General features: G+C 40.6%; 2 protein-coding genes across 5 annotated transcripts; one reads left to right on the top strand and one right to left on the bottom strand.

Annotated features, from left to right (window-relative positions):
- Positions 1-338: 338 nt before the first annotated feature.
- Positions 339-3477, bottom strand: LOC111269111 (uncharacterized). The gene has a single exon (XM_022848481.2). It carries the CDS (start codon positions 3321-3323, stop codon positions 1500-1502), a length of 1824 nt encoding a protein of 607 aa, XP_022704216.1. The 5' UTR covers positions 3324-3477; the 3' UTR covers positions 339-1499.
- Positions 3478-3801: 324 nt separating this feature from the next.
- Positions 3802-19798, top strand: LOC111269107 (phosphatidylinositol 4-kinase II alpha). 4 transcript variants are annotated; one of them, XM_022848471.2, is made up of 9 exons: positions 3802-4443; positions 11230-11418; positions 11526-11603; positions 11771-11973; positions 12305-12507; positions 12780-12835; positions 14098-14124; positions 16147-16431; positions 16620-19798. In XM_022848471.2, the coding sequence occupies exons 1-9, from the start codon at positions 4312-4314 to the stop codon at positions 16785-16787; spliced, it is 1341 nt and encodes a 446-aa protein (XP_022704206.1). In that variant the 5' UTR covers positions 3802-4311; the 3' UTR covers positions 16788-19798. The 4 variants fall into 4 exon arrangements, with proteins under 4 accessions (XP_022704206.1, XP_022704208.1, XP_022704205.1 ...); XM_022848470.2 differs by lacking the exon at positions 3802-4443 and adding an exon at positions 5791-6473; XM_022848473.2 differs by lacking the exon at positions 11230-11418.
- The last annotated feature ends 1200 nt before the right edge of the window (positions 19799-20998 follow it).

Here is a 20998-nt window from a genome sequence, read left to right as displayed (position 1 = left end):
TTAAGCCTTTACAAACACATCATTGACAAGACGTGCTAAAATTCCGCGTGTAAAATCTGAAGTCCAGCATACACATAAGTTTATAATAATTTAGCTACCAACCGTTAGCCACTCGCTCCTTTAGATTTTCACATTTTTACTACTCTCAGAAACGCAAGTTCGTTAACCTCGATGAGCCAGTTTCTGTCCAAAATAATGACGAATTCGTTAAAAAAATATCAGTTCCATGGCCAGTTTTAGACGTAAATGCCTTTTCGGATATAAACAAAAATAACCGAACGAGGTAAATAAGTTTTGAAATAATCAAATGAATGACTTGGTAGGTACAACAAAGTGAATATGTGTAATGTATGAATTTATTCAATCTATCGTTAGTCTTTACAGTTGAAGGGTTTAATTAATGAACGCATTCCATCACTACAGCAAACAGAGCATTATAGCGGGCGCATTTTCCATATAACCCATTACAGTCATTGTACAATCATTTCTTACCTTTATTAGGTTACCAATGTGAAAAGTAAAGTTTACCAGTTCGAAACTTTTCCAGCGGCAGTGTGTGACTTTTGTATTTTTCCGAACGAATACAGTTACTTTAATGTTTAAAGGTGACAAAAAAAAAACTAAACATTTTTATTTCTTTGACAACAATTACTTATTATTAATAGAAACAGTACTTGATGTTGTGACAATTCGGATGACGAATTACTCGGAGAGGGCACAGTTGTACACAGTCGCAGAGCACAAGTAAATATGAAACATGGTAGATACTTTTTACATAGTTTTCCCACTATTAGTCTTGCGTTTCCGTTGGTTTTCATAATACTAATAGTTGGATTAGCGAGAATAATAGGCTATCGTCTCCATGTTGACGGCTGCGGAGAATGATAGCAAATCCGCCGCCTGCCGTAGCGGCTTATTATTATCATACACGGCTATTAATTAATGGCTCTAAACATTTCCATGAAACGCTGTACACATTTAAGATACGCGCACGGCGTCAACTTCTATAGTGTGCGGCTCTGGAGCACATCGATATAAGTGTCAGCTAAACGTTAATCATGAAATGAGAATCGAACGCTATAGCCTTCAATCCCTTCGTTCACCCCAAACGAACGGAGTTTATCATATATGTCTATCAGCCTTAAAAATGAAAATTAATGGTAGTATGTGCTTAGCGAATTTATTGATATACATTGCCTCCATGATAATGTAATTATAAAATAATAGTACAATAATTATACTAGTTATCATAATAATAATAATAGTTTAATAATGATTTTCTTAATCGTCAGCGCTTTATGGTAATATACTTTATCGGAAAATACAAGCCTTGAGAAATTCACAAAATCTAGATACAGTTGCAACAATTGAAGACATCCTTCTTGGAGCTTCAAGCACTCCCGGTCCCCAACAGAATTAGAGTCATCAAAATCGTAATCGTACTTGATACCCCATAATCAGTAATCGGCAATACTCGGCTTTATCGCAGTTTTATTTATTTAGGTTTTGGCCTTTTTCTTAGCGATGGCGTCTTCAACAGCCTTCAGTTGGCGCATCAGTTCGTCGCGTTTCGCCGCGTCCGACTTTTTGTCCTTTTCCTTTTTCTTGTCCTTGTTTTCTTTCTCGACTGCCTTCGGCGGTGGCGACGGTGAAACACGAAGCTTCTTTGGACTGCGGGATGGCGATCGACTAGGACTCGCGCTGAACGGCCGCTTCACGGGAAGCTTTTTTGACTTGTCAAGTAAATTCATTTTTATTTGAGTTCCTATCGGACGACCAAGTGGTGATACTTGCCGGGGTCTGCGTGGGATACCTTCAGGTGTCTTGGAGCGGCTGTACCTTCTACGACGAGGCGAGGGAGACCGGGAGGACGATGAACTTGAGGACGAAGATCGTCTACGACCCCTTCCGCCTCCAGTGCCAGCCGTATTTATACCCCCTCGTCTATATCGGGTAGGTGACGGGCTAGCAACCAGTCGCCCACCTCGTTCCGACGGGTACCTCTGACGCCCTCCGCCTCCTCCTCCCCCACCACCCCCGCGTGGTCCTCTTCCCATGGGGGGACCACTCCGGCCGCCGTAGTTACGTCTTCGGTCACGAGAACGTGATCTTGAGTATGAAGAACTTCGTGACGACGAATATGAGCTGCCTGATGATGAAGAAGAGCTTCGTGACGACCAGCTTCTGCTCCTGCGGCGTGGGCGACCACGAATCGGTGATTTTGACCGCATCCACGGATCTCTCCAGACATCTCCAGGACCGGCACGTGCTCGTTCCCTTTCAGCCGCTGCATATCGCTCCTGTCGTAAACGATCGACATTTACCGGCGACAAGGAACGAGGGACTTCACGGTGCCGTTCGTATGTTCCATACATTTTGCTACGTAGAGGTGGCGAAGGTGATGGTGAGACGCGTGGAGGTGACAAATCCCTGACAGGGGATGCCTGCAACCCTTGATGCAGCTTGCGGTCTTCAAAGGCGGGATCCTCCTCGCGCCGCCGATTAGCCTCTTTGAGCATTTCCTTCGCGTTACGTAAACCGCGTTCCCATGCGGACTCCACAGGTGCCATTGGAGGTGGCGGAAAATGGGGTCCTGGTGGAAATGGCCCACCGGGCCCACCAAACAGACGTGGCGGTGGCCCATGGGGTGGGTGTGGAGGCGGGCCGCCGTAGGGAGGGCCAGGTGGTCCGCTCATCGGGCCTCCTGGTCCACCGGGCTGCATACCTGGGTGAATAAAACGACATTGATTGCCCCACGTGCATTGTCCTCGACTGAAAAATCGGCACACAGCCGGCTTATCTTTGTCAGCCTTAGAGGGGCTGCTGAAACGTTCGCCCTCCTCATCTTCAGAATCCGTTACTTCGCCGTCTTCGAGGTCACTTTCACTACGTTTTTTCTTTTGTTTTTCTTTTTCAACCACCTTGTCATCCTCGTCTTCATCTTCGTCTTGTTGATCTTCCTTTTCCTCTCCTTCTTCAGGGAGTTCAATTTCGTCGGCTCCGTCTTTGCTCACTTCATCGTTACCGTCATCACAAGCCGGTGGTTTGCCGCCGGCCGGACTCCCACAACCAGATCGGAACGGCGAAACGGAAGGCGAGCGGGAATTGGCATCATCGTACTTATTGTCTCCTGGCTCCGGACCGTCTTCCTCAAAATCCAGCACTCCGTCATGTGGTTCCATAGGATTATCTGAGATCTTAGAAGAATTCTGTGAGTTATGAGACTCCTGTGATATGATCGAGTCCTTGGTTTTCTCGTCAGCGGCTGAATCTAAATTCGAGTTAGAGTCGGCGGTAGGCGCGTTGCTGTCCGGTGAGGACATTGCTGACCGGCGCCGACCGGAGACTCGGGGCACTACACACTTTTGACACGTTTTTTTGAAGCGCTGGTTAGCACACTGAGACACACAAAAAATGACCAAAAAGATTAGAAAACATGCCAACTTCGCTAACCAACTAACAAGCTCTCGAACGAAATCTCAAGCAGACGGTTTGTGTCTAATGTAAACAAAACATGATTTTGCCTGCCCTGCGCCCTCTAAGTGATAGCCGACAAATGCAGTTTTCATCGTATGGGAATGTTTTCGTCGAACTAATCATATTCACTCAGGCTACAGATTTCGAGTGATGAAAAGGGCGTACTTTAGCTGGACCCTGTATGTGTTTCTGTTAGTATTTCAATTGATATACTATGAAATCACCACTGGCACAAGAATATGCGCGAGGGACATCGCTAACATGGGCTTTGTCTCAGAGTGGTAGCAGACGACGGAGGTGCTGCTACTGCTGGGAAGTTTCTGTGAATATCAAGTGTTTATCGTCTGTATATGTGTGTGTCTTTGCGTGTGTGTATCTGTGTCTGTGCGTGTCTGTTCATGTATGTATACATTCTACTCCTATGTGGCAGCTGGTGCTGTAGCTGGTATGCATGTCAGCAGAGTGACAATACGGCTAGCAGTAAAACGAATAGTGTTTCTGTGAGCGATGCGACTGCAGAGTCGATTGCCCCTGGTGTGAGTGTGGGTCTGGAGAAGATTCGATGATTTCATGTGGCTCATGCTATCCAGCTACTGAGTGGCAGAATCGAGACTATGGTTACGAGCAAGAGAAAGAATTGCACGGTGTAAGGCTGGAACTCCCCCGACAAAGATCACAGAGCTTCGCTGGTACAATCGAATACAGCAGCAATAGGAGTAGTAGAATAGTGCCGAAGAAGAGTCTCTAGTCAAAAGAGATTTCCTTCATCCTTGTGTGGGTGCCTGAGTATAACGTTTGACGGAGTAAGCTGGCGGTAAATCAGCAACCGCCAAAATGGACACTCAGGGGGCGGGAGACCAAGGGGCCAATAGTGTAATTCAGTGCGAAACAGAACGGGACAGCACCGGCAGTGGAATCGTGGAGGCAAGTAGCAGTTTGCTTCCCGATGTCACATTTTCGACAAAGGTACGTACCCACCTGCCTAACAAAAGGCTGTAATAGATATGAACATAAAGAGATCAACAATTGGAAGACCACCGTGAACTAACAACAGTAAATCTGCCACAGTAGATGCATCCATTAGACTATGTATGATTGTAAGTTATTTCTGAAAGTTGAGTCTGGTTTTGCGTTCCAGCCCAACGATTATGACTCGCTGACACTCATTCGCACTAGAGCACCGAAAAGGGCAACCTGTTTTGCCACATATTTGGCAATCTTGACGTAGTAACAAGTTCCGGAGTGCATTAGGTTAATTGGTACTTTGATGACTCATGCAGTAGACACGTGACATTACAACGATACTAATTGGAGAAGCGCTCTGCTATAATCTGTTTTTTATGTTTATAAAAAACATTGTAATTATGTTGCCTACACGTTCTCTTTAGCTTTCCGTGTACCGTTCAGTGTTAAAAACACAGTAAGTATGTAATCCAAAAGCTTCTTGGCCGTTAAAAATTAAGTAATGACTTCTGGGAATTTCACGATAACAACGCTAGGTCTCCACCAGTGACCAACCGCTACAGAAGATTAAACAAGTACAAGCTGGTAAACAACGTCCACCATAATAACTGTCGTGCTGTTTTTATTTGTATTTTCCTAATACTAGTAATACAATGTGTATTAGTGTATCCGACAAAATATAGTATCATTAATATCCCGCTACGAGCTGCTATGGCAATTTACTTCCTCACTGTAAAGGTGTGCTTTCATTGGCTTTCGTCTTTTTGCTGCTCTCTTAGCTAACTGCTTGGCTAACACATCTTAGATGGCCGTCAAGTCGGTGAAAAACGCCGAACGGCATACAATAGTTATACTATCAGTAGTTGCCACCAAGAGCAAGAGAACGTACTCTGTGGTGTACTATACCGGCTTTTTAGAGACTGCCGGCAACAGTAGTTACAATATAAGCATAAGCAGTGATGATTTTCCGGGTGTAATGTTTCTCGAGAGCCACATATGCGCCGCGTACTTCCGGCTTGACGTGGCCGGCCGGGTGAACAGAGGCGGCTTTCCATGCTGTGATGCTACTAACAAGACTGTAGGTTATCTATCCGTACAGTGCAGTGTAAATACTTAGATATAGATATCTTTTCGCCATCAGCAGTGAAGGCGTGTTCACAGTTTTCCATCTTCGCCTTTATTTTGAGGCTTGAAAGTTTCACTCTGATTGGTCTCGGCAACTCAAGTACCAGTCTATGTACAGTGGTAATGATACACACTGGGCGCGTGTATGTTTGTAGTAGACTGTTTTGTCGTTCCGATTGTCTAGTCACGTGAGTGTCATTCGCTTCTTCGATCACCTCACTACAATTCTCTGCAAGTGTAAGCGACACATAGACAAACTGACGTACTACATGCTATCATTTCACACTATGAAATCAGAGTATACCCACAGCTGGTAAGCATGATAACATAGTTCAACACAATTTACCACCGACACGAGGGGGCGAGCGAGCCAAATGCAAGGAACGAGATCCAGCCGGGTTCATGTAATATTTCGGTGCTATGTATTGGTTCCGTCGGTTTATGCGCCAAATTGAGTGACGCCTAATATTGAGAGTGTCGCGACAGTATACAGTGGACAACAAAGTAACGGGCAATCAATAGAACCAGGCAGGCAGGCAAAGTTTTAACTGTACAGTCCATATCAGTCAATCAGTTAATCAATCAGTAGTAGCAAGGTGTTGAAAATAGTATTTTGCTACTGTCTCTTTGCCTAGAACTAAAAGTTGAAGTGTGTGAACGACTATAATGGATGAAGTGCGAAGATTCGTGTTTTTAATCGAGTGAATTTTGAAAAATATAAAAAAACAATACAAAAAAAAAATAAAAATAGAAAAATGAATCCGCTTAGTGGTTTACCGAACAGTTTAGAGCCAGCATTGGTGCATCGGTCGCACCAAAATGTCGAAGGTGAACCGCCGATTTCGTTGCAGCCGTTGTCAAGTGAAAAACGAGTCCGCTTCTTGAACATGTCCGACGTCACTGACCTTGTACGGCAGAAAATAGCAAGTAGCACCATATATAATCTATGGATATAATTAGTCTACAATATAATGCGTAGAATAATTAACATATACAATGAGAAGTTGATTGAATGCGTCTGCGGATCTAGACACTAACGTGAAATTGTCCAAGCGAGTTTCTATAGGACTTCCTGGAATAACATTGTAGAGTCTTTAGTCGTCTGGAGCTGTGATCTTTTGAGGTTACATTTACCTTTTACTCATATTGTATATACACAAGTAACTGATATTGTCTGTCTCACAACGAACGTTTACTCAAGGATGTTAATAGCATCGTTATGCCATTGCAGTGAAATATAATTCAGTAATAATTATTGGTGCCCCACCACCATGCGAACAGTTTATTTGAACTGAACAGCCGGCTACAAAAATGTTACACGTATAAGAATTGGCGCCATTTTTAGGCCTATGGTGGTCAGGTTAATTTTCTGCGTTGTATTTTCTTTTCAAAATGACGAATACCGTCACGGTAGTACATATCGCTATGTTTGTCGTTGACTTCTACTAGTAAAAAGTCATTGTTGATTTAATTACTGTTTTTTTACTGCAACAATAATGTACCGATAAATGGTTTTTAGTAGATTGCCCATCAGGGCAATGTGAACATTTTACACGCACGTTCTAAATTGTGTCAGCCGGATTTCGGTACAGCCAGTCATCATGCTAATAATACTCGACGAAAGTTAAACTTCTTCTGAAGGTCTAATCATGACATGTAAAGAATGATATAGCATATCTTTTTATCACTAAACAAGCGTTATCGTCGACTCTGTTTCTTTAATTATGCTAACGGATTACTGAAGCATTTAGGTTATGGATAGCTGCTCTTTGACTTTGCACAGCCTATGTACGTCGTACTTGCCTGACACAGCATAAATAGTTGCCACTTATGATTCATTCCTCAAAACAAATTGTTTGAAACTTGTTTTTGTGATCCATAGCGTCGGCGGTTTATGAGCTTGTTTTCTGGCGACGATAGAATTCATACAACTGTCTAAAGTGAGCTCCCAAATCGTGGGAATTTAACGCCAATATCGCAAGCAATTTAGGTATTTTTATATGAGAACAGAAAAATAGGAATGTACCTTCGCTGAAGGCCTGATTCGTGACACCACTATGGATATGTATGGAACAGGACAGTTCGGAAACTTTGAACGGTCAGTTGAAATTGGTACATCTTTTTGGGGAAGATAACAGTCATTTGTATATAGTGATGCGGGATGTTTTACTAATTGGCTTTGAACATATTAAACAGGCTATTGAATTTATAGAGTTCTTCATCATTACGACTGTGACAACACGATCTAATAGCACACAAACTCGGTGTTGTATTGGACGTTCGCCGAACATTCCAATTCGAATAAAACGACTGTCATCTTTAGTTTAATAGATGACGACAATTAGTACCCATTCTAATCTTTAAGATTAGCACCACTAATGTAATGATACATAATTCAATCAAGTTTAGTTTTAGTAGGTATAATAATAAGAGAAACCTTGGAAGTGTTACCGGTTAAGCGTTCTCTCTAAAATTTTCGTTTGTTCTTAAAACAACGTATTCTAATTCTATCGTTCTAATATTTGTTCAGTTATGCTCTGACACAACCTGTACGATATAGCGGCGACTCGTCAAATGTAAAGTATATCTTTAAGAATCAGATTTTTTGAATGAATGTGAATGCTTTATGTTGTATCTTAAATACGACAGCTTGAATATCTACAAGGATAGAACTATTCGACAATATAAACGATATCGCATCAAAGATTGGAAAATATGTACATGTACTCTACGCACTCATGTAAATCTGTTGATTTATGATCAGTGTAATCGTCTGTGCATTGTTACAGACCCTATAACCTAAGAACGAACTAAGATCAGATAAAATATCAGAAGGTATTAAAATTTTTCACCACCATATAAAAGGATTACAGCGTTCAGAATCTTTGAACGTTAACCAACGGTTTTCATAGGTTTCTGATGATTGTTTTATACTACCAGAAAGGTGTACGTTATATAAGAAATTTCCCTTTTTGTACTTTCGCAGCTTTTCTTTGCCAACAATGAACGTAGCTTTTGCAAATTTTGACGAACTGACTTTTCTTTGGCAGTTTCAAAATCCGATAGTTTGCTTTTAAATAGTTCGGAGGTACATGTTTTATTGTATAGTACAATTGAGCAAAAAAGCAATGCTCACACATCCTCGTCGGAAGTGGGTTAGCTTAGACAAGGTAATTCTATTCAGGCTGTGCTAAAAAAAGCCTACATTGTAAGCGGCTTCCTTACATAATGCAGAAAAACCGAATACTCCATTTAATATTTGCTTTCTTAAAACTGTGCGGCCACTATCTCTCGACATGAACTTTATTTTATCTATGAACTGGACTGACACGTCGTTTAGACGGGAGCTTTCCAACTCAAAATAGATCTTATGACAACTAATGGCATCTGCAAGTTCTGTCAAGAAAGTTATGGTGTGGGCATACAGCAACAGCGGTGGCGGTCCATGCTTCATTTTTTTTTATAAATGAAAACAAAGAAGCGCTTTTTTCATTGATAGGCCCAAATTTAGTCGAAAAGAGACTGTAGTTAAGTTGTTGTTTTCGAAAGTCTGCCCTATTCTTAACGCGACATATTGTCACTACATCACTTCAGCGTTTGCTATGTCACAGCATAATATGCACGACAGAGCAACAAGGCACAACCATAGTGCCTCTCCGGTGAAATGTCGTAATGGCTACTGAAAGAAGCCTCGGGACGCGAAGGTAGTTACGGCAACATATATATCATCATCAGCAACAAGGGCAACGGGACAGCGTCGCGGACCTTCTGCTATTATTTCACTCGCTGAGGAAACAGTGGAGGAGGTCTGTCACAGCTCTGCACGATCACGGACCACTACCTAACAAACTGTTACGCGTTCAACCAGCGGCGGAACAGCGAGTGATTGGCTAGCTGAGCTATTACAAAAAGGGCTCCACCCTACATGACAGAACAATTGGAGAAGAGCTGTGGAATCGAGTCGCAGGCGCTAAGTTGCACGTAAATATCCTACCGCCAGCTACAAACATATTTCGGAGCGTATCCCAACCATTATGGGTATTCTCCATGTTGAGTTTTGGGGACTCTATAAGGCCAAGGATCTCTGCACTTGTTCGTGGTAAATCATAATATATTTTTAATGAAGTCGCTGAATTTAAGGCTCGCTGCAGATCCTCAAAATCATTTAACTCTCGACCGAGTGCCATTGTTGTGAAACTTGTATACCAAACGCTATCAAGTTGAACCTGTATTATTACCAGTGTTAAAGCAGCGCTAGTAATATCATGTTCTTTTCTAAGCTCACATACTGTATGAGTGAGTGCGATGACGTTGCAGCAAATGTAAAGTTGCTTATACAGATGCGTATAACTTTAACGAGTTTGTAAACTGTAATTTGTGCCGCCTAAAAATTACTTCAAACTCGTTTCTTCTGTTTGTCACTTTTTACGCTTGCGACTGCTGTTGTCGTGTTGCCTTACGTTGCCGATCAAAATTGTGAAGAAAGTTCCTGTCGTTCTTACGCAAATTGCTTATCGACATTGCCTGGCGCAAGAGAGTTATTCTCGGGCGAAACTAGATGCATAAACACTCATTTAGGGGCCCACATAACGAAAAGCACAGCTATAACAGACACCGTCACACAGTTGGACTTGTTTTAATGGGTGAAACGACCGCCGATATGTGACAGACGCCTTAGCGGCTGCGGTGACTTTTTTAACGCGACACGACGATTTACGACTACTGGCGCCCGTTGGGTTAGCTGAACCTATCATTCCAACAAACTGGGCTATTTATTAGACTCCAAACAAATTATGTGTGGATAAAGAAGAATTTTCGTTGCATACTTGTTAGTACATATTTTTTCAGCGACTTGTAAGGACCAACTCTGCTGGTGGTTGTTTAGCATCCAGTCATGGTATTTATACTATCGATCTGTTGCAGGAGAAAGAGGCCAAGAATTCGAAAGACTGGAGAGGGAAGTTTGAGGAAACTTCTGGCTGTGATCTTTTAATTGAAGCTCAATAATTGTTTGCTTCTACATGCAGACTTCTTAGATAGAAAAAGTACTCAACAGCTGAAACGTTCAAGCTAAACAGTTATATTTTCACCTATAATAACAGTAATTTTTAAATCAGGTCATTTCAGAGAGGTGAACATGGATTTCCTATTTTATCATAATTGCTCACAATTTGTCAAACATTCGTTTTATGCCATAGTTTGGAATCAGCAGAAACATGAGTCAAATGCTATGGCAAGCAAATTAATGATGTCAAACCCAACAAGAAAAGGTTAATTAGATGACTCCTGTTGGGAGAACTATGTCGATGAAACTAAAGGAATTAAAAGTTCACAACAAGCTTCAGCAATAACGAACGTGTTAGGCAACTTTGGAGATTTGGGCATTTAATAGACTATTTGAAACTCAGATATTTATTATATATAAGGCGATATGAAAGAAGTTTCATTAACGTAAGCTTTTTAGGTGGTGTATGCTAATTATTTTCACTTAATACCTGGCCACACGTGCTTCAATTAACGTATTTTGTTATAAATTTATATTCGAAGTCTATACACTCATTTCGAATGCGAAACATACATGTTTTGGTTGCCAACAAAAATAAGATACAAACTGTTCAACTGAGGTTCGTACTATCAATTTTGTGGCACAATTTAAAAACTCAGGAGAATCAGCCCCTGCTTAAGCCAGTGGGTGGAGAGGAGAACGTGGACTTTAGTGAGGCGTATTTGGCCGACTCAGAGTTTGCGGGGTTGGTGCACGAAGCGGAGACGGCTATCGAGAACAACGTCTTGCCCGAGAGGATCTACCAGGGAAGCTCCGGCAGCTACTATGTCAAGAACATACAACACGAGGTTTGGTGTTTTCTCCTTAAAGATGCGTATCAAAAGCGAACGGATATGTGATATCGACCGCGTTATGCTATATCCAACTAATGTAAACGTTTTTCCTCCGATTTCAGCGAGTTGGGGTCTTTAAACCGAAGGACGAGGAGCCTTACGGACGTCTAAACCCAAAATGGACCAAATGGATGCATAAGGTAAACAGTACCGTTTGCCAATCAAAGAATACATTTCTTGGAATAATTAACAGCTTTTAATCAGCACATCATGTGAATAATATGGAATGTCGTAATAGTCCAGCTGCGAGCATCTCCAGAGCACTTAGAATGTTTCGTTTGATTTGACCGTAACGGGGTTGATTTAGGTTTGCTGTCCGTGTTGTTTCGGTCGTAGCTGCCTGGTGCCGAACCAAGGTTACCTATCTGAGGCAGGCGCATCGATCGTAGATCGTCGGCTCCAGTTGAATATTGTGCCGAAAACCTTTGTGGTAGCTCTCGTTTCTGAAACGTTCAACTATACCGCCATTGATCGAGCGAAAAGCAAGACAAAACAAAGTGTTAGTGACAGGTACGATTAGCTGCTTAGAAAATTAAGAATGGATGATCAGTGCAAGTTAATGCGTGTTTTATTCAAGCCATTAGCCAGTAAAATCCGAAGAAAAACTGTAGCCCCCCGAAGAAGCCGGCTGCCTATTCACATATAACGGCTAAAACTAATAAAATAATCTAGAGCGACTGATATTTGAAAAATGTTAACCGTCACAAAAATGTTTTAGTGATTATTGTACTTAATATGTGAATTGCATGTTATGCCATGCGTGGTCGTCCATTGAATTAATCACTAATTTTTGGACGTGTATAATAATTAAATATTTGAATGCCATTTTATCGTTGCTTAGATTTCCAAAGGTTGGCCGGCGTTTCAATCGAATTGGTTTGCCGCCGAAGAATGGTTCGTTTCAAACTTACGTCAAAGGCTATCAGGACGCAGAAGAGTGGCTGCGCAAATGGGAACAAGACCCGCTACCTGATGATATGAAGAAAGCTTTTCAGCTGCAATTTGAACGACTAGTTATACTCGACTATATCATTCGAAACACAGGTTTGTGATTTTCACCTAAGTGGAATTTGTAGCTACTGTTTGAACACTTTGTAAATTAGCAGCAATTATATATCTCAGTCATATTTTTAAATTACGATTTTTTTTGCATTAGGAAACCGGCCTTTGAACACAAATTTGCTTATATGCAGACGCCAGCGTTACCTCGTATTATTCAGCAGCTACTATTAAACGATCCTTATTCTGCGGTACCGTTCAAATGAGGATTTATTGTCAGTTGAAATAGTCATGTATGGGAACGAATCTGATTTCAGATCGCGGAAACGATAACTGGTTAATTAAATGTGTGCGCCCTGATAAGGAACCTGAGGTAGGTTGTTTAATACATTATCTAGAATTCTTCGAGAGTTCCGTGTTCTCACAAATTTTTGTACGAAAACTGATAGCGCGTCGGTTTGACAAAACAAATGCGCTGCTGATTAAAAAATATTTTGGACGTTTGTCTTCATCAAATATAAATTAACTAATTCATTAAATACTTGTCTAAATTAGATTGTATTGTAAATAATCTAATAAGAAAACAAAAATTTGATTATATGGAATTAATGACGATCTGGTTGATTCTTGTAAAGGAAACGTAATGACAGATGCATGTTAGCCTCATGCTGAAATAATCCCAAATTCCGTTCATTCTTTGCGAATTTGCTTATCACAGACGACCCTATACGCTTTCGTAGTGTCTCAAGAAGGATCGCGCTTACCCGCTTACATTTCACTTATACCGATAACCAACTTTGCATTTGTCATTAAAAAAACATTTTAGGAAGCCTTAATTTCAACTATATACATAACAATGTGTATCTGGCGTATTCCTATGGGGGAAAATCAAAAAGGGCCGTCTATTAGGATGCGGACACACGTTTTGAGAATTGTAAAAATAAAATGTATGTATTTAGTACTCGCCGCCCCCTAACAAAAAATCATTAGACCTCGTATTGTTTGAAATAAAAGGAATCAAATAGTAAAGCGGAACCGCAAACGTATAATCTGATTTGTATAGCATTCTAACATTTCAATAACCCGATTTGCTTAACGACAGCCATCAGTACGTACACTTCGTTTTCTTTTTTCTTCAAGGTAGCTGATTCTCTGAAAGTGCGCCACATAATTGCCCATTCAATGTATTCGTTCAGCTTATAGTGCAGAAATCTCATACGTCACTTATTCGATAGTATTCCAGATAACCTTTAATATATATAAATGGATGCTAAAATAAAGCGGGCATCATATAAAACCTTTTCACATTATCGTGGCGCCTAATAGTACTCAGCTAGTCGTTGAATAACTTTAATACGAAACGAAGCTATTCTTCCGAGCAGTTTGGTTACATTAGTTTCTTCGATGTTTCTTCGATTAATCAATTTAAATCTTTATTCAGCTAAACGTTTCAGTGAAGGTTTCACTTGCATTCCCATAATTGTTTACTATTTGCCGACAAGTGGTCAGTCGACGATTCTGTGGCGATTGATCAAATTCTCGTATTTGAGCTGCCTTTCTGATTGATATCTTTTTTGCGTTTCTGTCTTTTGTCTCTTTCTCCGCTGATGGTTGCATAACCCCATCTGGCAACAGTGTGCGCTTCCGATAGAGGACACCGTGGTAAGCAAAATAATACAATGGCCAAAAATTGCAACGAAGTGTCAAGCCGTGAACAAAAACATACAAACGCGATATCTATGCATCTGTTTGCGCATCGTTCCACCTTTTGGCAAATCGGCAATAGATGGCGCAGTAGTCGATAGCAAAGCGGGTATTCACCGACGCCATCTATTTTCTGGCCATCTCTAGTTCTGTTTCAAGTCACGGATAACTTTCTTCCTTGTTATGATTTTTCACATTTTTTAACTCTAACCTCTGCCGCAGCCTTTGCATTAGTCGTATCCATCCTGCACATTACATCACTAGCTATTGTGTCTCACAGTTCTACTCTATCGATGTAACCTGCTGTCAGAAGGTGATTATAGCAAGCATCGATCCCACTTTTGGGTCACTCATAAATACTTACGGAATGAGTGCCTTTGGTGTGGGTATATTTGTTGTTCTTCGTTGTTGACAGTACATTTTCATCCCATTCCATGCATTGTCGTTTGAATCTGCATTCCATCACTTATCTCCTAGTTATGCTTTTGTGTTTAATTTCTCTCATTTACTAGTGACGATATTTTGCTGCCTCTACCATTTCGCTAGTCTTTTGGTACCTTCGACTCAGGTTTGTCATGCTGTAACGTAAATATTAGAGGCGGCCGTCTTTACTAACCGCACCTGTTTGCAATCTGCTGGCAACACTCGAGGATGCATTGATGCATAGCTTCCCGTTACTATTGATCTTTCGATTGACTTTTTGCCTCGTTTTGTCGGCGGATACCAATTTCTGGGTAAAAATTTCGCTCTTTACGATACCCCAAGTAAAAATATTTTTGGTATGCCTGCTTCTTAAGCACATTTATACTTCGAAGTGCCGGCATTCCTAACAAATGTTTGGCATACTCACGTTTTCATTCAGAATAATCTATAGAAACTTCTAGACTGTATAATAGACCGTAGTTGTTCCTGTAGGTGCATTGGAAGGCTGGATGAAAATAACATGATATTGGCTAATATGAGTCAACCAATTCTGACAAAAATGTCAGAATGTGCTGCCCCTTTTTAAGTATCAGCCATATGACGCCGGTGCTTATTTTACATTACGTGTTAGTTTGCATCTTTCAGTTTTAAGTCTGCTTTAATTGCTTCAGTGCTCTGGTCATTGTGTAACCAAATGAAAGCATAAAAATGTAATCTATGTCGAAAGGCTGCGAATAGCAGGAAACTTGGTCCAATTACAGACCGTTTACAATAATAGACAATGCATAGCGTGATGCCATCAACTCAAAATAATTCATTGATTTTATTACATTATTTGCTTGTCCTGTCTTTTGCATGTACATGTTTATCAGCTTACCTTTTAATGTTACAATTACATTGTATGTCTATTGTTGCGTTCGGTAAGCAGAACCACAACTATAAGATTCCTTAACGAATTTATTTAGAGTGAATGCACATATTGTATAATTTCAGCATATCTCGTTCATGATTCAGCTTCTAAAATCTTTCACTGAGGTGGCGATTCCAACATGCAGTTAAGAAATATTGCTTTTAGCAACGGCCTGCCGGGAAGCACATGAGTCCGGAGAAAAAGCGTGATTTTTTTTATTCTAAACTGAACCTATCATACCTATCTAGCCTGCTTTCAAACACTAGCACATCTCAGAATAGTATCGCTGGATCCTCAAACTAAAGAATCAAAATCTTATTTTCTAGCAACTTAACTAACATAAACCGGACGCTCACTATCACTAGTTTATTCGTTTGGCTGTTTTTGTTATTATAGGTTTCATATATCTTTGGATGGGATCTGGATATTCTGGTATAGCTTACATGGTTACATGTTTATCGTGCAGTAATGTGCAGAGATGACATGAGGCATTTGTTACTGAAGGCTGTTGCAGGTGATTTCGCTTTTTAGTATGGCAGTAGTGTTTTTCGGCTACTATTCATTTCGTAGATCACAAATAACAAAATATTCGAGAGCAGGAACCAATCAAGAGTTCGTTTGTTTTCTTCTTTATGTGATCTGGGCAGACGTGGTCGCCGAAGCAGGCGGAAATTAAAATAGCGGCCATCGACAATGGCCTAGCGTTCCCGTTCAAGCATCCCGACTCGTGGCGGGCGTACCCCTATCACTGGGCCTGGTTGCCACAAGCGAAACTGCCATTCTCTCAGGAGACTAAGGACCTTGTCTTGCCTCAGCTGTCTGACCAGACTTTTGTGCAGGATATCTGTGATGAACTACACGATCTTTTTCGACGGGATCCGGGCTTTGATCGACACATTTTTGAGAAGCAGATGAGCGTGCTGCGAGGCCAGGTGAGAATGCAAATGAATGCCCGTTTTTTTCCATATTATTCAGTGAATAAATAACCTTCGAATGAAATAGGATAAGCATTTCGGTACATAGTAAATTTTTTAGCATGTTTCTATTAGCTGTAAATGTGAAAGTATTTTCTTCGGACTATACGCAGTTCACTAATAGTCATGCCGTAATATTATTGCAGGTATTGAATCTAGTACAAGCACTCAAAGACGACCGTTCACCTGTCCAGTTGGTGCAGACGCCTGCCGTTATCGTGGAGCGTAAATACGGACGCGCAAAGGGCGCCTGGGAGGCAACGCACTTCACGCAAAGCTTCCAGCAAAGTGCGCCATTTTTCTCTTGGTGCTAAGTGCAGTCTCGACTGAGCAAAAATAGCCAAAGCGCTGTCTTACTGTAGTATCTGTTTATGTTAAGTTTGAATTGTCTTCTGGGAAGAATTTTGCGATACCTATATTCCGTCTGAAGAAACCTATAGCAACCGTAGTAACAACGTCGCGCATTTGGCGCGTACTACGAAAGCCGCTGTAGCGCTGACAGAAGGCTTCAGCAAGAAGTCTTAGAAACCAAAAGGAATGCCAGGAAGTAGGCCTTTACTTTTAATGCTCATCAATCGTACGGGCCCTTCGGCGCAGCGCTGAATTGACAGATGGGGTGGACATGTGTCAGGGAATAACCGAAGGCTGCTCCTTGCAAGTACCACACGTATGAGTTGTCTTGTGGACGAATACACGGCGGAAAAAAAATGGCTTGATTATACCGCTACTAGCAATGCCACGATGTGACCGAAATACAGTGACGAAACAACATTACGACCAGATTCGATTTTCGCAAGTCAATTATAACATTTACTTCTTTGTCAGGTGTGAGCTGATCCACGCGGGCCCGTGGACATGCGAAGCATTTAGCTAGGTTGTTATTCCAATATATATATACATATACATAACATTTTGCCGAGCCAGTCATTATTACGGTAGTTCAGTAGTCGTGGATGTGCTTTGCCTTGTTTGTTGCCTTGTTATATCAGCATTGTCCAACGGGAGCACAAAACTCCCAAATTTTCCAAGCGTTCAAGTGACGCTCAAAAAACCATGCAAAGTTGATAAAAAAATAAGCACTTTCATACTAATCCTGGAATAGGTATAATCTAGCCTTCGGGATACATACGTAATAGAATGGCAAATGTCAACCAAACAATATGAAGTATGAAAAGCACAACAAACAAACAACGCATATGACAGAACTCGTATAGCAGCGATCACGGTGATAATCTGGTACATAGGATATATAAATGCACACTGGCGTGTTGTTGACGTAAGTTCTCACTTTAATCGTGGCGGGAAATAGGCTGAAATGGTGTCTTGAAATTTGTCCGCGGCGCCGGGATTAGAAAGAAAAACGTGATTATTGCTCAGTCAGATAATATATCTGGAAAAGGAAGCTACGACTCTATTTCTAACCCAGTTAGTAAACGTACTAAAGCCACGCAGTTGCAAACTTCATGTCGTTCCTTAGATAACGAAAATTCTTGACAGCAAAATGTCTTGAGTGCATCTTCTGAGTCGCCTATGGCCTGATAACGGCTTCTACTGAAGCATTCAAATACCACCATGATTATTATTAGATGTAAGGCAGAGATGGCTGCACTGATCGCACTGATCACGCACTCAACATAAATCAAATGAAAAGACCAACCCTAAGGAAGACGGCCGCTCAGGATATAGCTTTAGTGAAGAAGCGTTACTCAAGTGTACAAGTCAGCACGATGTATAAGTATAAATGTGTATTTATGCGACACCAAAGCTAGCTCGTAATGGCTAGCACACATTAATGAAGATGCACAACTAAATGTATCTACTAGACTTTCGCAGAGACACAGTCACATACAGAATGACCAAGGTCCTTGTAAGCTTAGAGGACATGAACGAGCTCGTTTATCGATTTGAAATAGTAATTTTGAAGGGAGTTGTTTCCGTGTTTATATGAAGCATACATACGTGATAAGGTTATGTTGAAAGAGAAGTCAAAGGGAAGTTGGACTATGTTGTCGGTCATACATGGAAGTTGTAGCTGTTGGTGAACCTTATGAGTCCCTGACCAGCTTGCTTGTTACCGTTGCCTCTGTGAATGTTTTGTTATATCTAGAATTATTGACGACTGGTCAACTGCGCAAAGGTCGATTTATCTTCTGAATCACAGCAATTGGACATCTTTGTTTACATTGATCTATGGTTGCTTTTGCCCCGGCCCCGTCTTGTGAAGAGATATATTTTATTATGTACGGTTTTAAACTATATCGTATGTTCTCTACCCGTATGTTAACTAGAGCCTGTCAATTACCTGGATGTAATTATTCGCTAGGGCAAAACATAAGCAATGACAAAAATATTTTGATCTATTAAATTTTTTGCTCTGCTCTTTAGTTTATTTTATTTTGTTTATTCAATTACACTCTTATATGTTTACATATATTACATGTAGACTAGTTGTCCATAGATACATTCTAACATGTAGGCCTGTACAGCGTTTATTTACCGTCAATGTAACTAATTCTACTAATTCAGTTAGATAAGAGATTAGTTTCCTTTGAGGCTGAAACCACAGGATTATTCGATTTCTACAGAGGCTACAAAAGGGTTTACTCTATTCAAGTTGTATGAGATCGGTATACATCGGAAGTGAAAATGAGACTCTCGCAAATAAGACAAAAACCAACCGTAATGATAGTGGACAAAGTGTTAACGGAAACATAAAGTAGCACACTGTACACAACCGAAAATAGCCGTTCGTCTTTTACTATGTGCGGTTAAGCGAACTTTATACGTATTATGTTAACCACACAAGTATACATACGTATACACTTTCGTAAGTTATCTTTAAATGGCAAGAAGGTTTTACTGTACACTAGTTAATATCATTACTAATAAGTACCATAATTATTACAGTAAGATGTAGGAGTGTTTCGTTATCAATGACACTTTGTAAAGGGGGGAACTGGAAACAAAACATCTTTTATCATTGGAAGCACGCATCGTAGTCACTAGATAGATTTTAACTAAAGAAATAAGTAAATACTATAAATTTTACGAAAATAAGACTAAAGCTAGAGCCTCGAGGCAAAAAAGAATGGCATCGTTGACCAAAAATAAAAAAACTATACAGCAGAGGTGATTGAACAAAAGAAAATAATGGTTTACAAACTATTAAACGAAAGTACGACAGATGATTGAAGTCCTCACTGGCCTGATAGATGTATTACGGATATGTCGCTATACGGTAGTACTGATGAGAATGAATGGTGGAAATATATATTTTGTTATTTATTAACAAAATAAAAATTGAGATTCAGAAGGACCTCAAGCATCCGCATGTCTTTTATTCAGCTTTTTATATCTACCTGATTGTTAATCGCGTAATAACATGTAATTGTAGCGACTCGTCGATATATTACAAGTGTAATTAAGCAATATTAAATCGCAGACAACAAAATATGCGCATATCCTTTTATTCAGCGAAAATATCTCACCTAAGCTCGTACAATTTACGCTGCTAGAGCCTAATTAAAATTAACAAAAACTGATTGAGTTTTTAGTGCATAAGCTCCGTATCTTGCACGATAGAAAGACTTTCTTTATACATAAGTCAAAGTAATACTTTTACCAGAAAATGGCCCTAAGTGATCAGTAACTGCTGTGTTTTTAAACACTAATCTCCCATTCTTTTTCAAAAAACGAAGCCGAAATACTGCGAAATAAACCCATTCTGCGTTAAGTTCGAAATTGTGCTCGTAAACAAAGCAAAAGGCTTTTGAAGCGAGGCTATAAGTCAGTGCTTCTTATAGGAGGTTTCGCGACGGACAAGAGATCTTTAAAGACGTTTTGTTCTTCGTACTTGGTCACAGCGAGTACGTACAAAATGGATTAAAACAAAGGAGCTCGTACTGGAAATATGCCTACTCCAACTCACAAAAAGTTACATGTATCCCACGAGTAATGCTTGGTCATTTTGAAATATTGTTGCACTACAATAACAGATTGATTCACACGTTTCTACTTGGATCTTTTTATGTTTTAGACGAACTCAACGCCTCTTTTGCTTTAACTTTATTTTCGCCGAAGTGCTGTGACTTACTCTATCCAAAGCTCAAGAACGGCACCTAAGCGGTCGTAAAAATCAACGACGAGGCGACAGTAAAGTATTCAAAGCCACTCCTATAATCGAATTGAAAAACTGTATCGAGGAGTGGAAAACCGATGGTACAAATTGTGATCTCCTCCCCCTTCGGAGGGGAGACGTGGGGATATTTAAATGTTTGCGGTATTGGCAATCGGTACAAATTTCTGATACTTGAGACGATAGCGCCACTACGAGTTACACCTCATAGTAGTGAAAAAAGTAATAACCTGTCAGATAGATCTGAAGAATAAGATGGATAGAAAAACTTTCCCACTAAAGTTTTTGTATAATGGTTTCAAGAAGTTTTGCAGTATATCGCTTGCAAATGCGGTTATGAAGTTTGAGTTCGCTTAATTTGTTGGCCGACTGGCGCAAGGTACATTGCAT

The sequence above is a fragment of the Varroa jacobsoni genome, unplaced genomic scaffold (genome assembly GCF_002532875.2).
Source record: "Varroa jacobsoni isolate VJ856 unplaced genomic scaffold, vjacob_1.0 scaffold_1355, whole genome shotgun sequence".
In the NCBI taxonomy this organism is placed as follows: domain Eukaryota; kingdom Metazoa; phylum Arthropoda; class Arachnida; order Mesostigmata; family Varroidae; genus Varroa; species Varroa jacobsoni.
Note: the sequence above shows the minus strand (reverse complement) of the source record. Positions and strands in the feature narration are given on the sequence as shown.

Excerpts from the sequence above, each read along its gene's own strand:
- LOC111269111 (XM_022848481.2), bottom strand. The coding sequence starts at position 3,323 with ATGTCCTCACCGGACAGCAACGCGCCTACCGCCGACTCTAACTCGAAT.
- LOC111269107 (XM_022848470.2), top strand. The coding sequence starts at position 6,321 with ATGAATCCGCTTAGTGGTTTACCGAACAGTTTAGAGCCAGCATTGGTG. Across the intron at positions 11,974-12,304 it reads AAACAAAGTGTTAGTGACAG|ATTTCCAAAGGTTGGCCGGC; the intron begins GTACGATTAGCT and ends ATCGTTGCTTAG. Across the intron at positions 12,836-14,097 it reads GCCCTGATAAGGAACCTGAG|TGTGCGCTTCCGATAGAGGA; the intron begins GTAGGTTGTTTA and ends ATCTGGCAACAG.